We start from the raw sequence: 12,486 nt of genomic DNA, 5'->3' as shown, positions 1-12,486 counted from the left end.
CTTTTTAATTAAGGAAACACTGCTGAAAAGCAATCAAGTAAACACTGAAATGTGTTTCAGGATCTTATACTACTCTCTATATACCGATGATCATTGCATGAAATTGTTTCTGTGTGTGCCTTTAAAATAGCATGGAATATAGGTTAAATAAGGTTTATTCTTTCCAGTTGCTCTCTCTTATATAAATATTTTCTGTCTCTTTTGTGTCTTACAGGCACCACTAGCAGACGCTGCTCTCTCAGTGTTCATGGAGTGGCCTTTTGGGAACATCCAAGCTTTGCTAGATGCATATCAAACGAGTACAGACACTTGCAGCATTCAGTAGGTGCAAAGTCAGCTTTAGTACTTGCTCTGTTTATTCATTTCTTATCATTGGCGTAAAAAAGAAACTTACTTTTTTGCTCTCAGGTTTCTCTTAAGCAATACCAAGAGGAAAATAGATCTGAGAAAGAATAATTTATGTTAATGGATATTATTTTAATCTTGTATAATGCTGGTGTTTGTGAAATAAGCCTTGTCCTACTGTAGAAGTGGAAAAATGAATCAGATTCCCTTCTTTCATGTCTGCTGCATGAAATTTTTATAGGGGTCAGAGGCAAGACATATTTTAGTTTATTAGAAAATGAGATGTGAATAAATGAGATTTACTGGAAGAGCAACTTGCTGAGAATTCTGTAATACTGTGTATTCTTTAATTGCACAGTAGGAAGCCAGGAATGTTTCTTTTTGCTCTCAAATTTAGAACTTCACATTTGAATGTAACAATAGGAAATGATTATAGGGTAAATCTATCACAGTGTCTTGGAAAAGGTAAAGTAACTCTAGATGAAGAAATACTATGTGATTTTTTTTTAAAAAGCCTAAAAAAAAGTTTCTTTGCAAAGCATAGGCATTATACAATTATGCACTGCCTAAACATGTTTATTTGGATAGATGTAATACATAATGTATATTGCTTTATAAATGTATTATCATCATTTATGTTAGGTATATTAGGTACCCTCTATGTCCCTAGATGAGGCATTCAGCCAGGTTAATACTATAGTGGGAAATGAGCCTTTGAACATTCTCATGGACAATGGGTTTCCCTGCATGATGTATTCTACTGACATTCTTATTACTCTGCATCCTTTTCCAAAGGCCACTGCTCCTTTTATCATTCAGCAGCAGCACACTAATACAGCTCTGTGCTTCATAACTTCCCAACTTCTCAACCAAATGCAACACTTCTGTAACATGTTTAAAATTCTTTAGTGGCTTGAAAAGCAGTAGCCTGACTGCCGGTTCTCAAATCTGGATTGCTACTTAGAGGAGATTTTGATTAATTCCTTTGAGCTGCATTTCTGTTTTGTTAGACCCAATTTATTTGAGGCCCGGGATTCAATTTCAGAGTAGGCCAAAGCAAGAATTATTTTTAAGATAGGACAGAATAGATTGTCAAAGGAATTTTCCCCACTACACAGAAGCTTCTATTTTACACAACTGCCTGCATGTTTATTTCTCCCTTTAGTGTTCACGCTCAAAAACCACGTTAAGTTGGCTGTAACATTTTTGCATTTAATAATTTCGGTATTTTATTCTGTTGCAACAATTTCATTTGTTAGGTCTATGCTAGTTTGCAGCTCAAACTATGCTAAATGCTGTTTCATGCTATTCAGTGGTTTGACTTACCTGGCTTTGGTAGGCACTGGTAATTTTCTAAGAACCGCAAGTCTGACTTGTTGGACAAAAGACATTTCTAACCTAGAGCAGATTTCTCTTTTTTTCTATATTTCCTTTTTTGAAATATTAATATAAATATATTACGCTGTGAAATATTCTTTCTGCCAAAGAACATTTAAAAATTGGTAATGCTTTTTTAAAATTGCAGAAGCACCTAAACATATCTTTTTCCTGCACAAATTTAAGTCTGGGTCATGTGCATACAAATTAAAGTGGACTTCTTTTACACTTGGGAACTGTTCACAAGGAAAATTGGTCTGTCTTACATCTTTCTGCTTCTCCAAGTGAACAACGCAGCATATTTAAAGAATCAGAGAAAATAGAGGTAAAGACCTATAAGGTCATTGCCCAGCAAATGTAGGCTTGTCCCCCCACGATACATATGTCAGTTCCATAAATCCCTGAAAATAGGGCTTTATAAGGAAGCTGCTGACAGACGGTGTTGCTATAATAAATATGTGTGCTTATGAAAGCATGTATGAGTTGTCTCAGTGTGCTTAACTTACCGATAAAGTTATTTTACCAACGCAGACCAGGAATAGAGTGGGGTATCACTCAGTTCTCTGAATATTTCCATAAAATCTGAGCTGAATCTCTATCATTTATTGTCTAAAATATATAAAAGAAAATCATATGCACAGTCTTCAAAAAAATTATGTTCCTGAAGTTGATATAAAGCAGTTTTATATTTATATATATTTAAATATTATAAATATATAATACATTAAAGCATAGAAGACAAACAAGTCCCTGTCTTTATGCCCTCCAATCAAGCTGCTTATGATCTAGAACCAGAAATCACATAGTAGAATTCATATGATGCTGTACCTAAGAAAATATTATCTATAGAAAAGTGTTCAGTATGATGGGAGCCAGACAAGATTTCCTTGGCCATAGACTCTGCTAACCTGGCTACACAGGTGCTGAACTGGAAGCCCATAGTTGTACTAGTAAATAAACTTAAGCTTAAAAGCCATCCTTGTAGTCATCTGCCCAGTTTAACTGTGTTTGTGTTAGCATGCTCCCTGACCATTTCAGACCACACCAGTGAGCACTCTCCCAAAGAATGCCTGCCAGCCTTTGGAGGATAGCATGGCAGAGAGGCCATTGTCAGCAGGCAATAAAAACATGATTTTCTGGGACAGAGGAGGGATAGAAAGTTTAAAGTGAGAAAACCACAATTCTTTGCTATATATAGTGTAGAATTTTACCACATAACCACAGGTAATTGACTCCTGAAGACTGTTCCCTTACTGTATATAACTACTGTAGATTCACTGCCTCACGCACAAAGCTTCTTGTATTTTTACAGTTTTCTCTATTACTCACCCGGAATTGACATGGGACAAATTTCAACCCCTAGAGAAACTGAAACCCAGTTAGTGCTGTGTGGTCTTCAGCTTGACTCAAGACTTGTACTGAGACCAACATGGTAGCTCTGTAAATCATGCCAGAATGGCACCATGTTTTAATCTTAAAATCCATTTGAAAGTCTGTTTGTAAAGATGGAGAGTCATTTAAGCTAAAAATACACCCATAATATTAACGATAATATACTTTGCTCGTAATCCCCAGCGCCATGAATAACAAGACTTTTTCCAGTCACTTACAGAATGTGTCAGGCAGAATTACTGCCTCTGCTGCATGCCCTGGCACTTCAGATGTAGGTTATGGCACCTCAGAGGAAAACGGGGTTGAGTAACATTGTCTGGACTCGTGGACCACTTTTGGATACATATATCAATATTATGCTTAATATTCTATTGCAACAGTTTCAGAATAATTCCCAGTCTTAAATTAATATATGTCCTCAATATATTTTTGAGATGAGTCTGTACTACATCTGCATTTCTTGTGGAGAACTGAGACCACTTTTAAGCAGGAAATTTATCTCAAGTCTTCTGAATTATTGCCTTGCCACTCTTCCTTCTTAGTGTTCCTACATGTCCATGGGACAACTCAGGAAATTCCTGGCATAGTAAAAATATAGCAAACACAAAGCCTCCAAAGAGACTATGTACTTGAACATGATGAAACAGTAGAAGGGTATGGTTTGACTTGTGGAGATCAACACTCAGTTTATGTCTTTCAAGGGCACCATGTCCTACACGATAGGAGTTTGAGGTAGAGCAGTTTAAGAGAATTATGAATGTCAGCTGTGTTACAAATGTACAGCCTGTACTTCTGTTAGTTTATTTTACCTTGTGCACTGTGGTACGGGTTTCTTTTAAAGCTAGGGACGACAATTAGATTTCTTTGAATAACAGAACCAATTAGTCATGAACAATTTATCCTACATTTGGTACAAATCAATCATCAAATGAATTCAACAAATACTGTTTGACCAGCTTTTACAGCTGCTTGACTAATAAGAAAATTTATTCACTGAACATATTAAGGGACAAAAATGCCCAAATCCATTAAATAAACCTTTAGAAAATTATTTGCTTAACTGTAATAATAATATGTAAAGAACCTAGTTAGGATTATTCTCTCTAAAGCACTATAAGTGGAAAATTCAGAGTGATAAATAGGTAGACTGCCTCCTGGATCTAGAGGATCAAGCAATAACTTGATGAGCAGAAAAAGAAACATCACAGATCATATACCAAATTTTTTTCTGGTTTTCTTGCATTGTCCTGATGTGTTTGCAGTGTCTGCAGCTTTGCATTAGTAAAACGTTCTTAGTCAAGCACGTTGTCTTGAGTCTGTTACCAATCATTGTAGCTGAGAAGAATGTTTTGCCCAATTATGTGCATGTTTTTAAATGTATTCTTGAGAAAGAGGGGATTATGACAAGAAGTCCAACTGTATTTTTTATTGTGGATGTAAATGAAGTAAAGTCATAAGGTTTAATAAACTCTAGTGGCAGAGGATATCCTTTCTTCACTTCCTTCTGGAAAGTTCTTAATCACATACTGATCACCAGCGTTTTGTTAATAGTGAAGAATTTCCTTCTTTCTTAAATTCCAGATTAAATTATCAGAATTTGGAGGATTTTTCCTTTCTGTAGGACAGACATAATTTGGGTTTTCAGACCATTTTACCAAATCAATTCCTTCTATAGCAGAATGTTATGGACTGTTATGTTCTGTTAATAGCAGAAGTTATGGACCTTGCTGAAGCCTATTTTCTCTTTCTACCCTTGGCCTATAGTTTCATTTTCTGAAAACTGAACTACTTCAGTCTAGCATATTTTAATCTCTTTAAAGTGTATCTGTTGCTGGCTTAATGGACTGTTATATGTAGAAAGGCAAATTAGATGATGATCTAATGACCCAAACTTAGTCTGTATAATATTACGAAGTATGTTCCTCATCGCTCATTATCTTCTTTTGATCTGGAAGCAGAAAATTATGTGCCTAATTATTTCACATAGAATTGTGTACTTTACCCAATACTTGGCTAGTCTGGACTGATGTCTTCTGAGGTGTGGTTTGAGGTTCTTTTTACTTTATTTGGATAAATAGGGTAAAATCCTTCCTGAGACTTAGAAATTTTGTTTTTACTGTGGTTATGAATGGCTGTATGACCAATAATAGAATCAGTGATTAGGACCCCACAGGCCTACTTCAGATGGTACCCAAGAGAAAAAAATTACCTAAATGCCTCAAATAAGAGTACTTTTTGCTTTCATACGCTCTAGAAGCCTACCAAATTTGGTATGGTGCAAACAGTAATACTAAGAAGCAAGACCTCAGAATTAGGAATAGTCTACATTATCATTCTTCCAAGAAGCATAAATAAAGAATTCATGTATTCTTAATACAGTGTGTGGGTAATAGCCACCGAAATTAGAGAAAAGCACAGCAAAATAAACAAAACTATACTAAACTAAACTAAATAAAAAAGAATCCACTCAATTCATCCCAACTGTCCAAAATCTAAAAACAGGAAAGAAAATACTTGAAGGAGGACTAATGAAAAAAATTAAAATGAGATTAAAATAGTTAGGTGTGGAAGAGCAATGAGATTTCACATTTTATGAGCTTTCTAGGAATTGAATACTTAAGCTTTTCTGACCATTTTTAATAAAAACCATTAATACATAAAATCTTACCATGGAGCTTTAGAAATTGATTTTGTGAAAATTGAGGAAATACTTGAATACACAGGTTATTTCTTTTTTCTCCTCTGTTATGCACTCAAACTAAGCAATAGGATTTATTGGATTACAAAAAACAAAACAAAACAAAAAAGATAATTTTGTAAGGCATTGGCTTAAAAAAGTATTAGTAATGTATTATTCTCTTACCACACACTGAAATAGTCCTTTTGCCTAAAGTGATTTTTCCTCTACATGTCTTTTGCATGGTCTAGTTTGGAAGAGATTTGAACTGCACTCATAAATAATGATGAAGACTAAACCTGTTATCAAGAAACTTTGCTCCTGAAAGACATCTCCAACAGTATCAGAAAATCTCTACTAATACAGACCCTTTTATAAACCTGTGTAGCACAGTTTTCATGCCTAGATCATGAAATTCTGTATTTAGTTTCTGTGATAAAAATAAGGTAGTACTTTAATAGAATCATAGGATTGTTTCAGTTGAAAAGGATCTTAAAAAACATCTAGTTCCATTCCCCCTGCCATAGGCAAGGCGCATTTCAGAAGATCAGGTCCTTCAGAGCTCCATCCAACCTGGCCTTGAACACCTCCAGGGACAAGGATTCCACACCTTCTCCAGGCAACTTGTTCCAGTGCCTCACCACATTCACAGTAAAGAATTTCTCCCTAATATCTAATCTAAATCTACCCTTTGAAATGTTTGAAGCTGTTCCCACTTGTCCTGTCACTACATGTTCTTGTAAAAAGGTATTGGAAGACTACTATAAGATCTTTCTGGAGCCTTCTCTCCAGCTGAATAATCCCAACTCTCTCAGCCATTCCTCATAGGACTGGTTCTCCACCTCTCTGATCATCTCTGTAGCCCTTCTCTGGACTAACTCCAACAGGTCTATGCCCTTCTTATGTTGGGGGTCCCAGAACACAGTGCCACTTTTGGTGATATAACACCTAATATAACATGCATTCATGCAAAATGGGCTGCTTTTTATCAGAAAGTCAAAAAAGTAAAATATCTCTTAACTCTTGGGAGTTAGGAAGTAAAAATCTACATATGAATTATCTCATTGATGTCAAAATATTAGCACTTACAAAGGAGCATGGGAAGTTGTGCAGGTGAATCTTTACATACCAAACTAATAATATAGCCATAAAATGCATTTCTGCTGCTTCTGCTCATACTATAATTTTGTTTCAACTTTTTCCACAGCAGTGTTATTCACAATTTTGCAAGTGCTTGGCTAAAATATAATTTGATAAAAAGAGCTTTGAGGTGAATGATGATTTGCTCAGCTGCAGCTCATTAGAGATGATTTTGTTTTTCCAAATTATATTACAAGGGCAGTATACCAGCCTGTCCATGTACTTCTCACTGAAATGACTGCTGTACTCTGAGGAATGAAAGGCTTCCTACTAAAAAATTTACAGCTCCTTTTTTTTGCAAGTTTAGTGCTTCATTTCTTTTTATATAGCCACGGAGCAAAGCAGCCAGGCTTAGTTTTATAGATTTGAATGCAGATGCCTCAAAAACAAAATTTTTCTTCTTCCTCAGTCTATACTCATATTGGTATATGCCAGCTATTCCTCTTCACCTTCACAGATTTTCATAGGCATGGGTGTCAGTATATGATCTGCTTTCCTTTCTGTGATTCCCTTGTAAGGCCAGAATTTGCAGCTGTTTTGTCATTTCTGTTATCTTGTCTGCAGGATGACAAACTTTTATCTCATCAGAGAGCAACTGATAAGAGATTGTGCAGGCAACAGTTTTCTCCTGCCTCACTAACATTTTCCCATTTTACACAGAAGAAGATTAAACTTAAGGGAAAAAAAGCTAGTCACTGTTAACTTGATGGTGAGGGCACTCTACAGCTGCCTGGAAGGAGGTCTCTTCTCCCAGGCAACAGAAGTGACAGGATAAGAGGGAACGACCACAAGTTGCACCAGGGAAACTTCAGACTAGATATTAGGAAAAGTTCTTCCTGGGAAAGATTGGCAACCTCCAAACCCTGGAGGTATTTAAAATACATATAGATGTGGCACTTGGTGACGTGGTTTAGTGCTGAAATAACAGTTGGACTCAATGATATCAAAGGTCCTTTCCAACCTAAATAATTCTAAATAATAAATAACTCTATGGTTCTGTGATCTTGTCAACATATACACGCACCTCAGTCTTAGAGACGCTATACAGTAGGAGAAAACATTTGTCTACTTTTCTGCACAAGCGCATCATAACTTAATTCAACCTCGGGAGTTCCTTTTCATCCTTTCTGCTTTTGAATATCTGTTTTTTAATAGCCAACCAATCCCATTTGTTAAATTAAAAGAAAAGTCCCCACTATCATTTCAGGGTCCATAATATTTTTTCCATATCTGGAACATACACATTTACCAAAGATTAATAAGTGTGTTAAATGAAATGTGCTCCTGTGTTTGCTGCTGCTGCTGCATCTTCTGCAGTAGTGAGCAACTGAGTGTTCCCTGATCACATTGATAATTCCAACCAGCCAACCAACACTGCAGCCACAGATGAACTTCACTAAGGTATGGCCAGAGGTAAAACATTAGAAAGCCATTTAAGAGCTTGGTAAAGAAAGATTTCATCTAAATTTCCCTTTAAGTCTACCAGAACTGCTGGAACCTCCACTGCAATTGAATGTGGCACTGACTGTGAAATGACTGCAAGAGTTTGCCTTGGCAGCAGGAGACAAAGAAATGGTCACAGCAACTTACACCTGCAATTATTCCCTTGCTTTTTGTTCACTACTTCATTTGCTGCATTTTCCCAATATGGTTTATTTAAGTACATGAGAGTGAAAGGATTTTTCTCTTGCCCATTACTTTATGCAGCATGCCCAAGCAGAGATTAGGACTCCCAAGTAATGATAATTTCCTTGAAAAAAACTTTTTGGTTATTCTTGCAAATAAAAATGGAAATGACTGTATGGAAGCAAAATGATATAAGTACAAAAATTGGTTAGAATCAAATAAGCATTTCAATTTAAGCATTTATCAGAGCTTTATGGTTTAGGGACATATACTTACAAGGATGACCATGTAGCATAAAAAATGAAAGACAGCTCATTTGTAGTGAATCCCTTTGTGACCTGTAGCTTCAGCCATTCAGTCACTATGGAGAACCAGAAGACTTTACCCCAAGCAATGTTATGTCTGTCATAAAATGAAAACAACCCTCTCAGAGTCGTCATTCTCTTTTTCCTCTCCACTCTTGCTCTTGTCAGGTTGCATTATACATAGATAACACAAATCTTGAAGACATGCCTTCTGGTTAAAAACAGAAACAACAGTAACAACAACAAGATCTCTCACACAACATGCCAACGTGAGCAGGATTTAATCACAGATAATTGGAACATTTAAGAGCAGTGCTTAATAAAATAATAATACAAGCCTTGGTTAACAAACATAAAAATGAGTATAAGAAAAAAAGTGATCTGTTCAATTATTATTCAGTCCTAATCCTGAGACTCATTCGTTATTCTACTGAGAGCAGTCTAATTTATACAAAATATCCAATAAAATGTTTTGTTGGATCCATGCACAAATCAAAATACTGAAAATGTGTAATTACTTTCTCTCTCTTACCTATTTAGTGGTTATAGCTCAAGGATTAGAATTGACAATATTGATGATGATGAATATTAGGATGATGATGTTGATTAAAAAAAGGAATTATGTAATGAGCTAAAGTGGTAAAAAATCTTTTGAACAGCATAGTAGGAGTCTTCTTGTAAAAGAGAGCAGAGGAAAAAAGGTACAGAAAGAGTGAAGCATTTCTCTGAGCTGTTCACATTTTTCTGAAAACATTTTTGACCTCCCCACATACTAGACTTTTTTTTTTCAAAAATTCTTCTATAAACCTGATCACATACAGAAGAGCTCATGCAATTTCATCTGTGCAGATATTCAATTTGCCTGAGATTAATTTTTAAGACAGCAAAGGATTCTGTGTAAATAATCCACCTTCTTTTCTCTAAAACCAAATCCCTATTTTAGGGAACATTTTGCTTAAAAATGTTTGGAAGTATATGACAGTGGCATGACTGTTTCAATATAATGAAGTGATCCTAGGTTTTTTTTCCATGTATATACATTTTAAATAAGTTCCCTAAAGCATTAGGTTGTAGTGGTTTCAGCTGAGTGCACCGAGGCACAGATTGATGCACAGTTTCTGCAAAAACTTGGTTCAGAATATTGCACACCATGAGTGTATGAATGCAGGAAGGCTGAAGTTCAGTTTCAGGGCACCCCTTAAACTTTGACTTTTCTGGTTAGGATAAATTATAGGAGGCTTTAGTTTTAGAACATTTGCAGGGATGTTTTACAGAGTTACAGAACTGAAAGGAAATTCATGAGACCATCCAGCCCAAGCTTCTGTTCTGTCAGAATCAGCTATACTTGTGTTATTCTAGCTTTTTTTCCTTGGCTTTTATCAAGGCCTCCAGTATGAAAGTCTGCATAGTGTGTTCAGGTAAACTGTACATCATTTCCTTTGCAGTTGTAAAGTTTTCCTTAATTTATATCCTTAATCTTCCTCGACATAATGTACACAAATTACTTTTTCCCTTTACTGCTGCACACAAAGGGAATATATGATTGCCTTCTTCTTTGCAGAAAATGTTTATTTAATAGTGTGTTATTGTGACTGAAATTGAGACTGCTAACTAATTTCACTGATGAAAAAGTGGAAAATTACTTTGTATTGCTTGAGGCACTTCCTTCATAAAATACTGAATATATAGAAAACATCTCTTGCATGACATTCGGTTATAAATATTTGAATGCATACCTGAAGATGCATAGCTCTATCTTTAGACTTACTCTGTTTCTTTTAAAAGATGGATGAAATTGTATTCTCAAACACTGAAACAGCCTGAAAATAGACAAACAGATTGTAAATAATTTATTATATTGAGGGAAAATAAAGTTCTGTGCCAAAGCAGTTAAAGGACTGTCTATTGACTAATGAAGATTTTGTAAATATGAACAACTTTCTTACAATGACATCACATTACAGGTGTGGTGTGAATATTCTTACAATTTCTATATCTAAAGAGCAGTATATTTTACAAAATATTAATCTTGAGTTCTGAAGTTCAAAAGCAAAGTGGTTTGCAGATTATGAGCAATTTCAGGACATATTTTTATTTCAAATGATCGTTTCTCACTTCTTTTTAGGGCTTACTAATTTGGGTTCTTATAGTTCCCCCTACCTTAAAATGTGTTAATGACATCATTAGTAATACCTGGCCATGAATCCAACATCATCTTAAAAAATTATGAAAAATGGTTGATGGTGTAGTTACTCTTCAAATTAATAATTCTTTTCAGTCTTCTATACGTTTCTTGAGGGTTCATTGTTTCCTGTCCTTTTAAACTACATCTAGCTGTTAAGTCTGCAGTAATTACTATGCCGTAATAAATTGTACTCCAATGCCAACAGCCTAGGAGATCTGACTTGTAGAGAGGCATTTCTATTATATCATACTTTCTGATAAATTGGGGCAAAAAGGCAGCTGGACCCTGAGTCAAAGTCCAGTTAAACATTTCAGTAATTTTTCAAGTATGCAGCCACACAGTGCAGGCAGATAGTGGCTGGGCTGACAACTGAAGTGTCAGCTTAACAGCTGCTTCATTTCACTATCTCTCAGCTCATAAACTTTATCTTTAATGAGCCTGCCTGTAGGACCACTAAAAAATGACCTTCACACAGGGCCTGGAGTGGTGACCAAAATAGATTTCTTGGGCAGTGCATAATATCACAGTGACCATAGCACAGAAAATAAACAGTATGGTGAGAAAGATGTTGTACTAACTACTGATGAGAATATTCTGTATCTTCATACAGAAAGATTATTGTGATAGCTGTGCAATATTTCACTGCCTTTGATTTATACTAATCTGAACATCTTCAGTGGCTTTAATGGTATTGTGTCAGTTTACATCAACTGATTGAATGGCCTGTGATTTTAAAGTTGTGTTTAGGAGTTGTAAGCTGTCTTACAACAAGAAAATACATTACATAACAAACAGATAATAAGGAGGCTGTTAATTTTTCCCTGCACATTGCTTGCTGGTCTTAGAAAAAAATTCTCTTAACTCTTAATTTTCACCACTTTTCTTAGCTAAACACATTACAACATTCTGTTGTGCTGTGCTGTTTGTAAGGGTGTGCTGCTAGTGTAAGTTGAAGCAGTGTGGGTCTGCAGAGGTAGCTAGGGATTGGGGAAAAGGACTTCCATGTTGGAGTATGAGGGGATGAAAAGAAAGGTGCTCTTGGAGCTGTGTATGAGGAGTGTGTATGAGGGAGAAAGGATGCTTGAGCTGGGAAATCAAGCTTTCTGGGTATGTCATTTAACAAAAAAAAGAGTTCCAAGCTAAGCTGTAGTTTTTAAGAGCCTGTAAATTCTGATATACTTGAAACAACTTCACCCTGGCTGCTTTTGAAGCAAGTGTAATAACTTAGTCCTGTGACATTGTGGGCACTTGCTAGACCTTTATCATTGTGTCCAAAGAGCAACCAAAATGTCTTCCTGAAAGCACCAAAGGCCATACTACAGCTCCCGCTCCTGCTCCTCGAGATCTGCAAAACCCCATAGCCTTACTTGTTTGAAAGTATTGAAACTTTTCAAAAGTAGGATAATTTCAATTTATTATTTGCATTCCAAAAGCAGCTG

General features: G+C 35.8%; 1 protein-coding gene across 8 annotated transcripts in view; it reads left to right on the top strand.

Moving 5' to 3' along the window:
• ADGRB3 (adhesion G protein-coupled receptor B3) overlaps nt 1-12,486 on the top strand; it is a 447,230-nt gene that overhangs the window by 203,425 nt on the left and 231,319 nt on the right. For all 8 annotated transcript variants that reach the window (XM_059467469.1, XM_059467466.1, XM_059467467.1 and 5 more), the window contains one exon: nt 215-321. In XM_059467469.1, the coding sequence (XP_059323452.1) occupies nt 215-321 (107 nt within the window). The remainder of the gene's footprint in view (nt 1-214; nt 322-12,486) is intronic.

This window comes from Ammospiza nelsoni, chromosome 3 (assembly GCF_027579445.1).
Source record: "Ammospiza nelsoni isolate bAmmNel1 chromosome 3, bAmmNel1.pri, whole genome shotgun sequence".
Lineage (NCBI taxonomy): Eukaryota > Metazoa > Chordata > Aves > Passeriformes > Passerellidae > Ammospiza > Ammospiza nelsoni.
The sequence above is the reverse complement of the archived record's forward strand: the minus strand, read 5'-3'. Positions and strand labels throughout refer to the sequence as shown.